At 30.3% G+C, this 16,139-nt stretch overlaps 1 protein-coding gene across 1 annotated transcript; it reads left to right on the forward strand.

Annotated features, from left to right (window-relative positions):
* Positions 1-12,623: 12,623 nt before the first annotated feature.
* LOC120255208 (glycine-rich cell wall structural protein-like) lies at positions 12,624-13,052 on the forward strand. The gene has a single exon (XM_039263090.1). It carries the CDS (start codon positions 12,624-12,626, stop codon positions 13,050-13,052), a length of 429 nt encoding a protein of 142 aa, XP_039119024.1.
* Positions 13,053-16,139: the final 3,087 nt, after the last annotated feature.

A 16,139-nucleotide genomic window follows, 5' to 3' on the forward strand; every position in this document is an offset into this window, starting at 1 on the left:
TTATCTAACACACCTAGCACCTTCATGCTTTCGGTGATGAACTAGGTTTTGAGGCCATTTATTGGCAAATGTGTTGTTGTATATTTTGATGATATATTAATTTATAGTGCTAATCCGAAGGACCATTTGGAGCATTTGTATGAAGTCCTTGAAGTTCTTTGTAGGGAGAGATTTTTCACGTGCGACAAAGAAGTGCTTGTTTATGATATCCAGAGTATCATTCCCTGGCTATGTGATTTTTGGGGAAGGGCTACAAGTGGATAAATTCAAGGTGGAAGCAAGTAGAAAGCATCGGACGCAACTCACCACCATAACAGAGGTTCATAGTTTTTCATGGGCTAGTATCATTTGTATAGCCAATTTATCCCACATTTTAGCAGCATTATGGCCCCATTAACGTCATCGCATGATGGATGTGAAGCCTTCCGTGGATTGAGGAGGCGAGAAGGCGTTTCGAGATGATCAAATTGCGCCTCTCTTTGGATCTAATCCTAGTGTTACCAGATTTCCACCAACCCTTTGAATTACATTCGGATGCCTCCAGGGTGGGGATTAGAGCATTCTTAAGCCAAAACAGCAAGCCCATCACCTTTTTCAGTGAGAAGTTATCAAGTGCCAAGACAAGGTATAGCACATATGATTTGGAGTTCTATGCTGTCGTGCAGATTGTCAGGCATTGGCATGCTTCACAGGGAGTTCTATGCCGTATAGCACATATGATGTGGAGTTCTATTTCAAAGGGAGTTTATCTTGTACATCGATCGACCAGGCTACTGAAGCATCTACATCGACAAGATAAGGTGTCAACATGGCATGCTTCATGGGTGTCTTATTTTGAGTGTTTTACTTTCGTGGTTAAGCACAAATCTGGGGTGACAAATAAGGTAGCCAACGCATTGAGTAGGAGGAAGGCCCTATTGACACGAATGCTTGTTGAGGTAACTGGATTTGACTCTTTCAGTGACTTCCTTGCATTTTACCCCTATATTTTTGGTGTTCTGGTTAGAGTTAAATGTGGGGAGGAGACCGAGTTCTTGCTCCATAACGGGTTCTTGTTCAAAGGAAATCAGTTGTCCATACCTAATTGTAGTTTGTGGTCCCTAATCATTAAAGAACTCCATGGGGAGGGTCATGTCGGGCGGGACAAAACCTTGCAATTGGTTCAAGCCTCCTACTACTAGCCAACTATTCATAAGGAGGTAGAACGATTTGTACAAAGGTGTCGAATCTACCAAGTGTCCAAGGGAGCAACCACCAATACAGGGTTGTACATACCACTTCCGATTCCTTCTTAGTCTTTGACAAATATCAACATGGACTTTGTGATGGGGTTACGCCAAACACAGTGAGGTAATGATTCTATTTTCGTAGTTGTTAACCATTTCTATAAGATGGTTCATTTTATTCCTTGGAAGAAGACCACAGATGTTGTGAGCGTGGCTTAGCTATTCTTTCGCGAGATATATCGTTTGCATGGTCTTCCTTTGTCCATTGTTTGTAATAGAGACACTAGATTCTTGAGTCATTTCTGGCAAAGTTTGTGGAAGATGGTGAACACCAAGTTAAATTTTCAGCGAGTGCATATCACCCACGAGATAGATGGCTAGATAGAAGTCGTCAACAAAATCCTTGGAAAAACTTGTTGAGATGTCTAGTTGGGGAAACATGTGAAGAGTTGGGACCGAAATAATGCCAGAAGAATTTGCTCATAATCATGTAGTCAATCGCGACGACGAGTTTCGATCCCTTCTAAGTGGTGTATGCTTCTTGTCCCAAGGGTCCCCTTAGACTTGCTTCCAGCACCAAGCATGACCAGACTACATGGGAAGGCGGAAGACTTTGTGGGCGGGTTGTAGGAAGTTTCACAAAATAGTTCAGGCCAATTTAGAACAAGTTGCGACGAAGTACAAGGAAGATGCGGATAAAAAGCATAGGCATCTGGAATTTGAAGTTGGCGATTATGTGTGGGCCGTCCTGACCAAAGAAAGGTTCTCTGTGGGAGAATACAACAAGTTGTCCGTCAAAAAGATTGGGCCCATGGAAATCATTGAGAAGATCAACCCCAACACCTATCGACTTAGGCTACCAATGCATGTTCGAACACTTGGTGCCTTACTATAGTGATTACTTAGATGATGATAATTCGGGGGTGAATTCTATTCAACATGGGGGGAATGATGCTGGCCGGATTGATGAACTAGCATGTGCCTACATGAACAAGTGGGACATGACCTAGGCAGGGTCATTTTGGTAATTTTCATAAACAGCTAATTTTGGTGATCAGAGAGTCCCATTAGATGGAAAACAGGTCAACAAACACAAGTCACAAGCTTTCTATGCACATGAGTCATATTAGTTTTCGGCCAAATTCCATCATCTGGGTCTTGAAAAACAGACAATTTTTGCTGCTTTATGAAAAGATTTCATCCGACCCACATCTTAGGCTATGAATCTACGATTGAGACACCATTTTTTTGGCATTCACTTTGTTTAGTTATAATTCTTTATTTCTATAATCTCAATTTGGGAATTTTTTTCAATTTTTGGAAAAATTTTCAATTTGTTTCCTTTTATGTTTTTAGGGTTTTCTTGTTGGTCTATTTAATTGTAAGCCTTCGGGCTATGAAAGGGAGTTTTTAATGAAATAACATTTAATTTGTTTTTTCTCTAAATCCTGGGTATTCTTAGACTATACAGGATTTAGGTTTGTTACTTTGTTGTTGACTTGGGCATTCTTAGACTAAACAAATTCAACCCTATTCCCTCTCGCATATTATTTTTAATGATAACAAAAAGTTATCAATTTGAAGTAGTAAGTTTAGTTACAATTAGTAATAGTAGAAAATTTTAGAATCCGTTATCTCTCTTCACAAATACCTCCAATGCTAATACAAGAGTGACCATTTTAGACAAATGGTCACAATTACATGATAATTTTGTGATCAATTTTTAAAACACTAACAAATTTAGTATTTGTGATAAAGTGATGTGGCTACAATAACCTTAATTATTTGTATCAATTTTTTTACCACACAAATTTTTTAATTGTGAAGATTAAAATAATCACAATAATTTATTATGTTGTGTTAATTTTGTTTCCAAAAAAATGCTAAATATTGACTAATAAGCCGTTATAATAATCCATTTTATTGACACAATATTGTTAACACAAGACAAATACAATAGTGACAAATGTTTTTGTCGATAGTAATATTTTTATTAGTGACCAATACTTCGTCACTAGTGTTATTTTGAGATATTATCATGTGTTTGTTATTATCAAAGATAAAATTATTAATTTAACAATAATATTGTCACTAAAATAAAAATTATGTTATGCTAATTTTTTCACTCATAATAAACTATTTGTGATAAATATAAAAGTTATATTTTTAGATACTTTATAAAGAAACAATTTTTTTAGTAACAAAAAAATATTGTCACAGATGTAAATAAAGTACTTAATAATATATAAAAATACAAAATTCAATTTTGAATATATAAAATTGGAAATTCTAATATCCAAAATACAATTATAAAATTATCCTTTTAAAAAAAGAGTAATAAATTATCCCAACTTTGGAGATGAAGTACTCCGCTATACATTTGAATCTTTTTTTTTTCTTACTTTACAACCTCAACTTCTGCTAGAATTAGACACCTTTGTTAGGACTTAAATATTATTCCCTTTTCTTAATTCTTATTCTACATATTTAGGGTAAAAAAATAAAAAGCTAATGAAATAATTAAAAAAATTAAAAAATTCTAATTTAATTACAACTTTCATACCATTATTTCTTCTCAATTGAGACAAGTTCCATGTTGTATTTGACTTTTGTTGTTTTCAATAGATAAAAAATCATAAAAAAATAGGAAAATCACATAATCAAAATCTAAACAACATATTCCTATGATGAACCTAAACCTAAGATTCAAAGTATTGAAAAAGAAAACACTAACAAACAACCATCATTGAAAATATTCAATAAATCTAATTTTGAAGATTAAAAAATAAAAAGAATACAAAACAATTATCTCTTATCCATCGCATAAACTAATCAAAAGAATTTAAGAAAAGGAAAATAAGCAAATTTTGTGACCATCAATAACATAGTTATCTCTACATTAAAAGCTAGTTGAATCACTTTAATTCTCTGAATGAAAATGAAATTGAACCGTTGCAATCGATCTCTATAAGCACATAATTACTCGAGGCACATAATTGCTCGAGGCTTCACCACCTTCATTTGTTCTTTTTATATGTTAAGTTCATTGAGAATATATATATATGTATATATATATATATATATATTAAAATTTTAATTTTTTTAAAATTATATTATCTAGATTTTGTTTTGTGTGATTTGGTAAATCTCTATTTAATTTAAATTTTACTTTTTAAAATCTTTTTCTAATACTATAAATCGTTGGTATGATATAAATTAAGAGCTTGTTTTCTATACCTTAAAATATAAATTTTGAGGATTGGATAAACAATAGCAACTTGCAAAACAACGAATTTGGAGAATATTTTTAATATCAATTTTTATCTCATATTTTTACCAATATTTTTAAAATTTGAACAGTTTCTCTTTAAACGTTTATACATATAAATGCATATACATATATCGAATTTGGTCCTTAAAGCATGTTAAACATTTACTTATTGGTTTTTATTTTTTACAATATTTAGTAGACATTAAATAGTTGAATTTTCTGTTACATAAAATATGATCACAAAAAAAAAATAAAATAACCAGTGGCAAAGAACACTTTCGTCACAACAAATAAAAATATTATTGACAACACTATTAGTATATTAACAGTGACAACGTAATTGTGAGAGATCCAAAATCATCATAATTATAATAGTTTTAATGACAAAAAGAAAATTATCACAATTAAATTAAAAAATAATGTTAATTAATTTTTTTTATCACAAAAAACTTCATATTTGTGACAAAATAATTGATAGTTACAGAAAAAATCCTAATGTCATAATTTTTGTAGTATAAACATAATCTATTTGGTTTATTAATTAAAACTATATTGGAGAAAGCTAGGGCTATATTTTTACTTTTTTTAATAGTTTTTTTGGTTATTTTTGGTATTTTTAGGCAAAAAATAGTTGTTTATTTGGTTAATGATTAATGAATATATATGTATATATATATAGATATGGAAATGAATATTCTCTTCGCATTGTAGATACAGGGGCTACACCAATGGATGATGATGATTTAGTATTTGGGCATAGTTTCTTTTAAATGTTTTAATGGGTTAATATTTTGACTTAATAGAACAAAATATTTTACTATCTAATAGGTCATTTTGAAGTATTTATAAATAATAATATTTTTATAAAATTATATTAAATTTAATTTCAAAAACCTTTTAAATTTTATCTATAATTACTTAAAACATCCAATAATTTTTTAAAAAAATCTATACATAACCTTTTCAGATCGGGTAGGGAAAACAGATTTTTAATATTTTATTAAGATAAAATAAAACTTTTTTAGTATCTAATAGGTTATTTTAAAGTATTTATAAATAATAATTTTGTTTAATAAAATTATGTTAAATTTTAATTTAAAAAATCTTTTAAATTTTATTGTGTTTGAATTTTTTTGTATTCAAAATTGTCGACACAAAAGATAAGATGTATAATTGTGATGGATAATAAATTATCACAATTGAAATTGTGATAGTAACAAAATAATTAGATGTCACAATTAATCTAAACTATTGGGTCAATTAAATTTTTTAGCATAAAAACTCAATAACATGGTCAAAAAATATAATTTTTGTTGCAATATATAATAGGCACTACATTGTTGAATTTTTTTTTTTAATTTTTTTTACGACAAAACTGCTGTAACAAAAAATATAAGTTGAGTGACGGAGAACACTTTCGTCACAACAAATGAAAAATTATAGTGACAACAATACTTTTTGTGACAATTACCCATCATTCTCATCAAGAATTTTTTGACATGAAATCTAACATGCTTTTGGTAAATATTGAATACAAATGAAATTTTGAGAATGTTAATATATTAATAGTGACAATTTAATAGTAACATATACTAAATTGTCAAAATTATTAGTATAATAGTGACAAAACATAAGTTATTACAATTAATTTAAACAATATTGTCCTTTCATTTTTTGACACAAAAAACCTAATATTTGTGGCAAAATAACAAGTTGACACATAAAAGTTATCACTAAAAATCTTAACTTTTGTAGTGAAGTTTCTTCAACAAGACAAGGACATATGTTAGAGATTTTATTATAATTAATTTAAACAATAGTGCCCGTACATTTTTGACACAAAAATTCTAATACTTATGGCAAAATAATAAGGTAATACAAAAAAATTATCACTAAAAATCTTAACACTTGTAGTAAAGTTTCCTCAGCAAGACATGAACATGTTAGAGATTTTTTTTTTTTTATTCCAGTTCATCATCATGGAGCTAAGCGACATAAAGGAAAAAGCAACTTTTTTTTTTGGCAGTTGATAATTTTTTGGTTTCTTTTGTTAATAGTCTATGTACTCATAAATATGACTTATCTATTTTTATATTAAAAAGTTCCAACCAATCTGAATTGCTAACAATGATTCAAGAAAAATTATCCATATAATATTATTGTATATTTGTATGTGGCATGTCTGGTTTGGCTTCTTAGTATTGTGAATGGTCAGTAGATTGGCAGGTAGAATAGGTAGCAATGAGGTGACAAAAATAAACTTGATTTAAACTTAATGATATATATATATATATATATATATATATATATCAACACAGTGAATATTAGTTATAATAAATAATTTTCAATATGCTTGTGAATTATAAGTTTGCAAGAATTAATATGAAAGAACACTTGTTTTACCTGTCATGTATGCCACTTTTTTTAATGAAAAAAATAAAAATAAAAATAAAAATTTGAATATATTAATAAGATAATGTGTTGAAATAGAATAAATTACCTAAGCTCGTGATTTCATGTTACTATTACTTGAACGTAATTCATTGATATTAATGTTGATTATAATTGGATTTATGACAGATTGATTGATTGATTGACTGATTATATAATTCACACGAAGAGATGAGTGTCTCTGTTCTCATGAGCACACGCATGGAATGGTTCTTTGGAGATTAATTAAGGTTTTCTAATAAATGAGTTTTGTATCACTGAAGGAGTTTTGTATTGTTTTTTTTTAATAATAGTAGCATATTATTTATATTAAAATATTAAACACAAATTAGGTTAATATTGCAAAAAAAAAAAAACGATAATCTGATTATGAGTTTAGAGGAGAAAATATTTCATAAAATAGTGATATCCACATCTGTTCAAAGAGAATGAGGCTACAAGGAGAACATTTTCACAAGGATAACATATAATTAAATAAATATATATGTACAGGAATGAAATTGTATTAAGTAACAATATATAAGAGAATTTAATTAATATTTTAATAGAATATTTTGTCAAACTCAAAGTGGGGTTATTGAGAGTAAATTTATAAATAAATATTTATAACCGTCATGAGCATAGTTGTAAATTGTATTAAAATAGTATTAATATTGATGGGTGAACTAGTCACCCTGTATAATAAGAGAGTAGTATTTTATTCTCCTCTCTAAGGTCAAATGTTTGAATCTCTCAAAACCCAATAGTTAAAAGATTTATGGTTTGGTCATATTAAAAAACATTACATATAGATAATGAAACAATGATAAATAAGCAGCATCGTAGAAGTGGAGGGAAGAATTGCATATGCCAACAAGGTGGCGGTGGAAGGATGGCTACAGGCATGAAAAGAATTATTTATTTATTTGATTTATTTTAAAATAAAATTATAAATTGAATAATATAATGTGAAAGAAAAGAAAATTAAATTAATCAAAACATTGGAAAACAAGAGAACCGGGCCCAGTAATATTTATTGAGAATAAGACATACTTGTAAAAGAAATCTCACTTAATGCAGAACAGAGCAGATAATTAGGAATTTTTCTTTATTTGCTTAGAACTATTTTTATTTTTTTATACTTAATTTATGAATTTCAGCATTTTATTTTTTATTTGAATATTTATGTTAACATAAGTGTTACATATTTAGTATAATTTCCTAAATAATGTTTCTACTTTTTCAAACTAATTTTTTTAGTCTTTTACTTTAAATTGTAATATTTTAATTTTTTTACTATTTTTAAGTGAGTCATGTTAGTCTCTTTTTTTAAGGGTTTAGGGTTAAGATTTAAAAAAATTGATATGGCTAAATTAAAATAATAAAGACTAAAAAATTATAATTTAAAATGATGGAACTAAAAAAATAAATTTGAAAAGGTAGAAAGATCATTAGGAGAAAGAAATGAGTCGGTCTTAATTATTAAAAATAAAAATTAAATTGGCCGTTTTTCCCATTTAGGCCCTCTTTTTTATTAATATTGTCAAAATGACCCTAGGTGGCCCTAGAGCCAATTTATTTGTCAAAATAGCCCTAGGACCATCACATCAATGTCTAGTCAGCATTTATGTGCTAACTGGGCTATTGGCTATTTTAAAAATATTTTTTTTTACATTTTAACTCCTCATCTCTTCTATAATTATTTAAATAGCTCATTTATGGCTTTTTTAACCTAATTTTTTTAAAAAAATTGTTATTAAAATATAAAACATTATTTAAAATTATAATTATTATTATTAACCTGAGAATTATTAAAATAAAACTTATTTTAAATTATTTTATTAATATTTTGATTATTATTAGAGTGGCAATTATTGAAATAAGAAATATATATAATTATTTTTTTTATTAGTAAATTATTATTATTATTGTAGGAATTGATGGATCGTCACACGACACTCTAAAAAGAGAGCATACGACTCTCCAGTCGCAAGTGCACGGGTCATCAAGTAATAACCTCTTGTGCGAACACAAGAAGGTCGTATTCCCAAGGGCCCAAGATTTGCTATTACTTCCTCCTGGGTATCACTATCTAGTCGACCAAACAAAGAGATTGTTGTTTCAAATCACGAAAACAAAAATAAATAAAAGAAGAACTATAAACAAAATGGACTAAGGCACACTATACAAGCAATCTAAAGAGCAAGTAGCAATGTGAGAACCAGAGGCCTCGAGCAAGGATCCCCTCTGGAGAAGAACAAGTTAGGATGAATCTGGGAAATTAAGCACAAGGTTGGCTAGAGTTGGTCCGTTAGACTCGGATGTCTACTACTCCGGAACCTCCGTGAAGTAGTCCTAATCCAGTACGGGTTCCTCCCTCCGGAAGATACCCCTACGATGTCTTTGGGAATAGGGAGTCTTGTATAGTGTAATTCTAATGCTCACTTTTGGCTAGAACTACCCTAATGCACGCGGAGGGCTACCGGCACCCGGAACCTCCGGTGTACTGGTACATTGAATCTCCCTTCAATCATTGTGCGACCTAGTACATGCAAGTATCCCGCCATATATGTACAATTCATGAATGAAAACTCACAGAATCCATCCATTGTTGGTTGAACATCAAAATAACAGATTAAAACCAACAAACATGACAACAATCAATTAAAACTAACAAATATCATCCATCCATACAAACAAGTTCCTATCCCAAAGTTTACTGGAGGCCGATGGCCTTGGGAGGTTAGTTCCACATCATAAAGAGAGAAAACAAAATATAATCGATGACAAAGCCCATAAAAATCTCCCTTAGATGTAGGCTAGAAGGTGGTGCCGAAGGCTCACCGGATCCGTGCCGGTGAGCTCTTTGATGACCTCTTTGAGTGCTACCTTCTTCTTCCATAGAGTTCTTGCTCTTCAAAACGTCTTCCAATCTGGTGATGGTGTTGGAGAATGATGGAGATGATGGTGGAGAATGGTGGAGAATGGTGGAAGAGATGATGGCCAAAGACAGCTCCCAAAAAAGCCCTAGGTTGCCTTATATAACTTCAAAGTAATGGTTCTGCCTGTGTGTGTGCGGGTGGTGTGTGGGCCACACACCAGGCCGCACAGTTCACTACCTGGGCTATGCTGGCACTGTGTGGCCCGCATAGTGGCCGCACAGAAGTGTGTGGTCACTACAGTGCCCATGCAGGATTCGGTGATATGCTTTTCACACGTTGGTTTGCGTTCGGAGCTTGTGTAAACTTTATTTCTTTGTTAATCTTCTCCGAAACGACTCAAATGTGGTTCATCCTTGCAATTATGGTCCTTCGATGTCCTGAAACAACCATAACAAATAAAACATGTAAAGGGCATCGGAGTCATAGAAGTATGCATGAAAGTGCATAAAATATATGCTATAAAAGTGATGTATTTAGACACTTATCAGGAATTATTTTAAATTATTTTATTGATGAAATCATGTCAAGATCATGATTTTGATTGGAGTAGCTGGGGTGATCCATTGTCGAGCGGCGGCGCCAGCAGCATCCTGGCTAGGCACCCCCATCTCATCACTTGCCATCACATAAAATTCGCTCGGGTCAAGTTTCGCTGAGCCCAACAAAACTAAGTGGCGAGGGGATGGGCACCGCCACCGCCACCGCCACCGCCACCGCTAGCGTGCACCTCTCGGTTCCCGTTCGAGATCTAGGTGGCTCGCCGGCAGCCACCTGGACGAACCATGCCTCGAGTAATGGGGAGCGCTGCACATGCGCCACCCAGCGCACCTAACCGAGAGGAACACCTGCATACCGCCATGGATAGTAGAGCACCGTTGGGGCTGCTCTTTTGTCAAAATATTAATAAAATAATTTAAAATAATTGTTGTTTTAATAACCCATAGGTTATTAATAATAATTCTAATTTCAAATAATATTTTTATTTTAATATCAATTTTTTTAAAAAAATTAGGTTAAAAAAACCATAAATAAGTTATTTAAATAATTATAAAAAAGATAAAAGGTTAAAATATAAAAACTATTTTTAAAATAACCAGTTAGTAGCCTAGTCAGCACATGAATGCTGATTAGGAATTGATTTAATAGCCATAAGGCTATTTTGGCAATATTAATATAAAATTGGGCAAAGTAGGGGAAAAAAAGCCCAATTAAATTTAATTGTCATGGTACACATGCGTGGCTAAGAAAAGTTGCCGACAAACCATGTCCTGTTAGTATGTTAGTAAGATAATTGTCAAACCTCAAGCCTGATTTGGTTCATTGGTTAGATTCGTGGGCATGTTAATCATGTCGCAATCAGATGACTTTAATTAACTTGATAACAACTCAAAAAATAGTTTTCAAGTTGGAAAATAAATGAAAAATAAGTAATATATAATATATATATCTATATGAAAATTAATTATCGTAAATTATTTTTTCTTTAATATCAAACCATACCGTGAGGAATGAAATATATCCATGAGTACATGGAAAAAAACATTTGTTTTGCATATTGTGTGAAGCATGGACATTAAAATATAATGTTCTTGCATTCCCACTTTGAAATTGTCTTGTGCTGACGGACAGAGAATATGAAACTATCATTTTTATCGACGAGAATAATGCATAAGTTAGATTAAAAAAATAAAATTTTTTGCTTGTCTATTAAAATAAAATTAGAATTAGTTATTTAAATTTTTTTTTATAGATTTAGACAAGCCACATCAGGGGATGTGCATATGTATTGATTTAATACCTCAATATATCCATGCCCCATCCTATGTGAACTTGAGCACAAACGCTTTACAAGGGAAATCTAATGCAATAAATCAAGAGGTCATCTGCAAATACTAGCTTTTCTATTATAAAATCTTATTTTTATTTAATTATTTTTAATTTTTCTAGTTCTTAAAAAAATTAAAAAAAAATAAGCAACAATTTCTATAAAAAAAAATAAAAACAAGTACAAAATTTCTAACAATGATTGAAAAATAATTAAAAAAAAAGGACAAATAACCTAACCATTAAAAATGATTAATTGGCCTATCTAATCATGGCAATGCAATGCAATGCAAAGTGAGCGTCAAGAGCCTTCAAACGAATCCATAATGATATTAATTTGAATTTTCACCCAAATTAAGAGGAAGAATTCACCAAGTCTAGGTTGCATTTAATAATATATAGATCTAGAGGCTTCCAGCTTGTTCCTTATCTACCCTTACAAGTTTATCTTATATCATTGATAATTATTATTTTTTACAAAATCATCAACATCAACGTTGTGAGTTATCTTACTCTAGTCTCATAATATCATTAATCACAGGTTCAAAGCGTTTAAAAAGTCCCCTTATTGACAGTTTTAAAAAATAATTATTATTATTTTACCCCTTATTGACAGTTTCAAATAATAATAATTAATATTTTATATTTATATAATCCTAAATCCTTATTTGAAAAATAAACTAGAGTTAAAAAAACAAAAACTTCATTTTAATTACCATGTGAGAGCACTGAGAAATCGTCAAAAGCAAGGAAATTGATCTTTGGCTCGTTTTCAAAAGTCCGCTTATCAAACATGGGAAGTAGTTAAAATGTAACATCCAACAAAGCCAAGTCCCACGCAAGAAAACCCTTATAAATAGCCCTCCCTTCCACTCTGCAGCTCCACAACCATTGCTTCTACTTGTGCTAGCTACTACTACTACATCCACAATGGCTAAGAACACAAAGCTTTTGGTTCTTGGCTTCATGCTTCTCCTAGCCATAAGTCTGTCCTTGGCGGCGAGGACCTTGAATGAGGAAAATGGTGGAGGGTATGGTGGTGGAGAAGGACATGGTGGTGGAGGATATGGAGGTGGGGGTGGACATGGTGGTGGAGGAGAATATGGGAAAGGAGGTGGGGAAGATGGTGGAGGAGGACATGGTGGTGGAGGTATAGATGGGCATGGTGGATATGGTGGTGGAGGATATGGGCATGGTGGATATGGTGGTGGAGGATATGGACATGGTGGATATGGTGGTGGAGGATATGAACATGGACATGGTGGATATGGTGGTGGAGGATATGAACATGGTGGATATGGTGGTGGAGGATATGGACATGGTGGCGGAGGAGGACATGGAGGTGGAGGTGGAGATTGACATCCTTAGAGGAAGGATGAGTAAATCCATGGATGAGGGTGAGCAGCTCCATGGATTGATATATCTATGTTTGAGCAGTAATTGTGTAATAATATTATGTGAGTATCATTATGTACTATCTATGATGAATAAAACTACTGCTCTTATGCTTGGTTTGTTTATTTATTTATCTCCATATGCATGCTGCTACTCAATAATAAGTATTCTATCAAGTGCTTCCCTTCATTTATTTCTAAATTTTGTTAATAATAAATGAATAAATCTTGTTTATTTAAAAAAAATTATCAGAAATTATTAAATTTAATAAATAATGAAAATGATAAAAGAGAAGAATCGATTAAAAAATGCTTGTCTCAGACCAACTTGCTATTGGCACTAAATAAAAAAAAAAAAGAATGATTATCATTAATTTTGACTAGTAATACAGATTGATAGCCGGTTTTTGTGGACGTCACTTGAAAAAAAAAATTACCATTATATATAAAGTTTAATTAATGCTTGTTTAGATTTGTAATATGGAATTATTGTTATTATACCCTAATAGATTGTAGTAATTATTATTCATAGCTTAATAAAATAATAATATTATTAAGTTTTCCAAATAATTTTGATATGATATACTCTCATACATACCTTCATACATACACACTCTCATACATACCTTTATGCATACTAAGAAATATTAATACTTAAAATTAATTATTGCTACTAAACTTGGAAATAATTATTAGAAATAATTATTTCTACAAAAATTAACGAGATACTTACATAAAAACAGATTTAATTGATCATCTTTTTTCATCAATGACTTCTTCAATTTTAATATTTTTATTATAAGATTGTGTTTTAAAACTAAATGATCCATCTTCATATTCATAATATTTTATATCTGATGGTTCTGCTATTGCATGTGTTGAGATATTAGTTATTTTCCATCCTGTCCTAATAGTATATCTGATTTCACTATTATTTGATATTTGCCCAATAAAAATCTTTGTAAGTATAATATATTAGGTTTTGTATTGGTCATATTATATCCTTTAGATTCTACTACGAATTTAATATTTTCATATAAAGTATCTATTGTTACTAAATATCCTAGGATCATATAAGTTATTTCAAAATTATTTGTCATATCTACTTCAACTGTTGCTATTTGGGCTTTAACCATATTATCTATTTGTCTAGTATCTACTTATGATAATGCTAATTTAATTCCTTATCCTAATCTATGTTATCTGTTATAGTAAATACCATTAATACTAAATGTACTAAGGAGTAATTAGCTTTTACTAATTTCTTATAAGATTCGGCTGTTAAGAAATCAATAACTATTTCTGTATTATCATTGTTACAACATATTTCCATTTCATCATATCCTTCATATATTTTATTTTTGAAATAAAAAATACTATGTTTATATAATTATTCACCTTGTACTAATTTTAGATTTTTCTCCTTAATCCTTTTAATTTGATCATCTGGTGTACCAATTGTTTCTAGTTTCCTAGTATGTTTAACTCTATTAAATGAATTAAACCTTCTAATATTATCTACTGATCTAGCAATTTTTAAGGGCATTTTTATTCTAAAATGTTCAAATTTCTTCCAATTCTTCTAGATATTTTTCTCTAGTTTCAAACACATAATTATCCATTATTTTCCCTAATAATCTAATATGATAGTATTTTATTTGTTGTTTAACACTATAATCCTTAAAATCTAGTCTTATTAATTTATTTCCCAGAATTAGGTCAGAGGCTTCTTCGAAGTTCTTAGAATAAATAACTTTTTTTAATTAAGTCTTCCATTTTTAATTTTTATACCTTGTTATATCGGGAAATCCTACTTTCATTCATGGATTCTTTTTTAATTTTTCTTCTAACCATATCAAAATTTCTTAAAAGTTATGGTTGCTTAGTATTTTAGTTTACAGTATCCATATATCATGGCTCCAATGATAAGATAAAATTTATTATGGACACAAATATTGAAAGAAATAATTAATTAACGTTTTCAAATAATTTTGATACATGATCAATGGCGCAAGTGACCCCGGTGTAGAGAAAATATACAACATTAATATAAAAAGATCCAAGCATTCAGATAGGTTTGTATAGAAAGAATAGAAATATATAGTATATATTTCAAATAAAATTTTTTAAATCTCACATCAAATTAAATAACTAAGGATTATAGTGTAGAATATTATTTTATATTTTTACTTTTTTTTTACACTATTTTTAGTTTCATTTTCTTCAGATTCTATTGCATAATATTGAAAATCATATAATTAACATTTAAAAACTTGTTTTACATTTTATAAATGTGAACAAGTCATGGGATCAAACCCTAAAGTTTTAAGTTATAAGGGAAATACAATATAAATTTTTCTCTTATATTGCTAGTTAAAAAATTACTTATAAATATGAAATATATCATCAAAAAAAAGAAATCTTATGGGTGGTGAAAATGATGCTTTTATTCTTTAGTATATCTATAAATAATTTATTTTTTATCACTAAATTTTATAGTGTGCATAAAAATTGGATACTTGATAATATAAAAGATGCTGCTATTGTGCATGTACACTTGGTTTTGAATTTTGATGAACTCTTCGCAAGTACTTGGTTTTGAAATTTGATAAACTCTCCACAAGTATACGGATCGTTACTAGTAATAAAGTGGTACCCCACAAGGGGGTAGGGTTGTCGAACTACAAGGACTGGACTTCTAGTACTAATTTGTAATACCCTGAACCATTGGATACCTGTAAGAAATTATATTCGGGGTATTATCACAGTTACAGTAAGATTATCCTGCAAAGCAGATTTGTTGAAAAACCCCAATTGGAAAGCTCAAGGACCTAAGTGTGAGGGTTTATAAAAGATTTTGGTTTCACAAGTAAATAAAAAGATTTGATTTAAAGTATTTATGGCGACTAAGGACTGAAAGGTAAGTTTGTAGGTATTTTTTTGAAACACTATTTCATGATACAGGAACCGTTGGTGAGTTTTCAGGGACCTTTTTGTAAGAAAATTTATTTTCAGGGATTGAAAGTGAATTTTAGTAGACATTAAGTTAAAG

The sequence above is a fragment of the Dioscorea cayenensis genome, unplaced genomic scaffold (genome assembly GCF_009730915.1).
Source record: "Dioscorea cayenensis subsp. rotundata cultivar TDr96_F1 unplaced genomic scaffold, TDr96_F1_v2_PseudoChromosome.rev07_lg8_w22 25.fasta BLBR01000892.1, whole genome shotgun sequence".
In the NCBI taxonomy this organism is placed as follows: Eukaryota; Viridiplantae; Streptophyta; class Magnoliopsida; order Dioscoreales; family Dioscoreaceae; genus Dioscorea; species Dioscorea cayenensis.

Excerpts from the sequence above, each read along its gene's own strand:
- LOC120255208 (XM_039263090.1), top strand. The coding sequence starts at position 12,624 with ATGGCTAAGAACACAAAGCTTTTGGTTCTTGGCTTCATGCTTCTCCTA.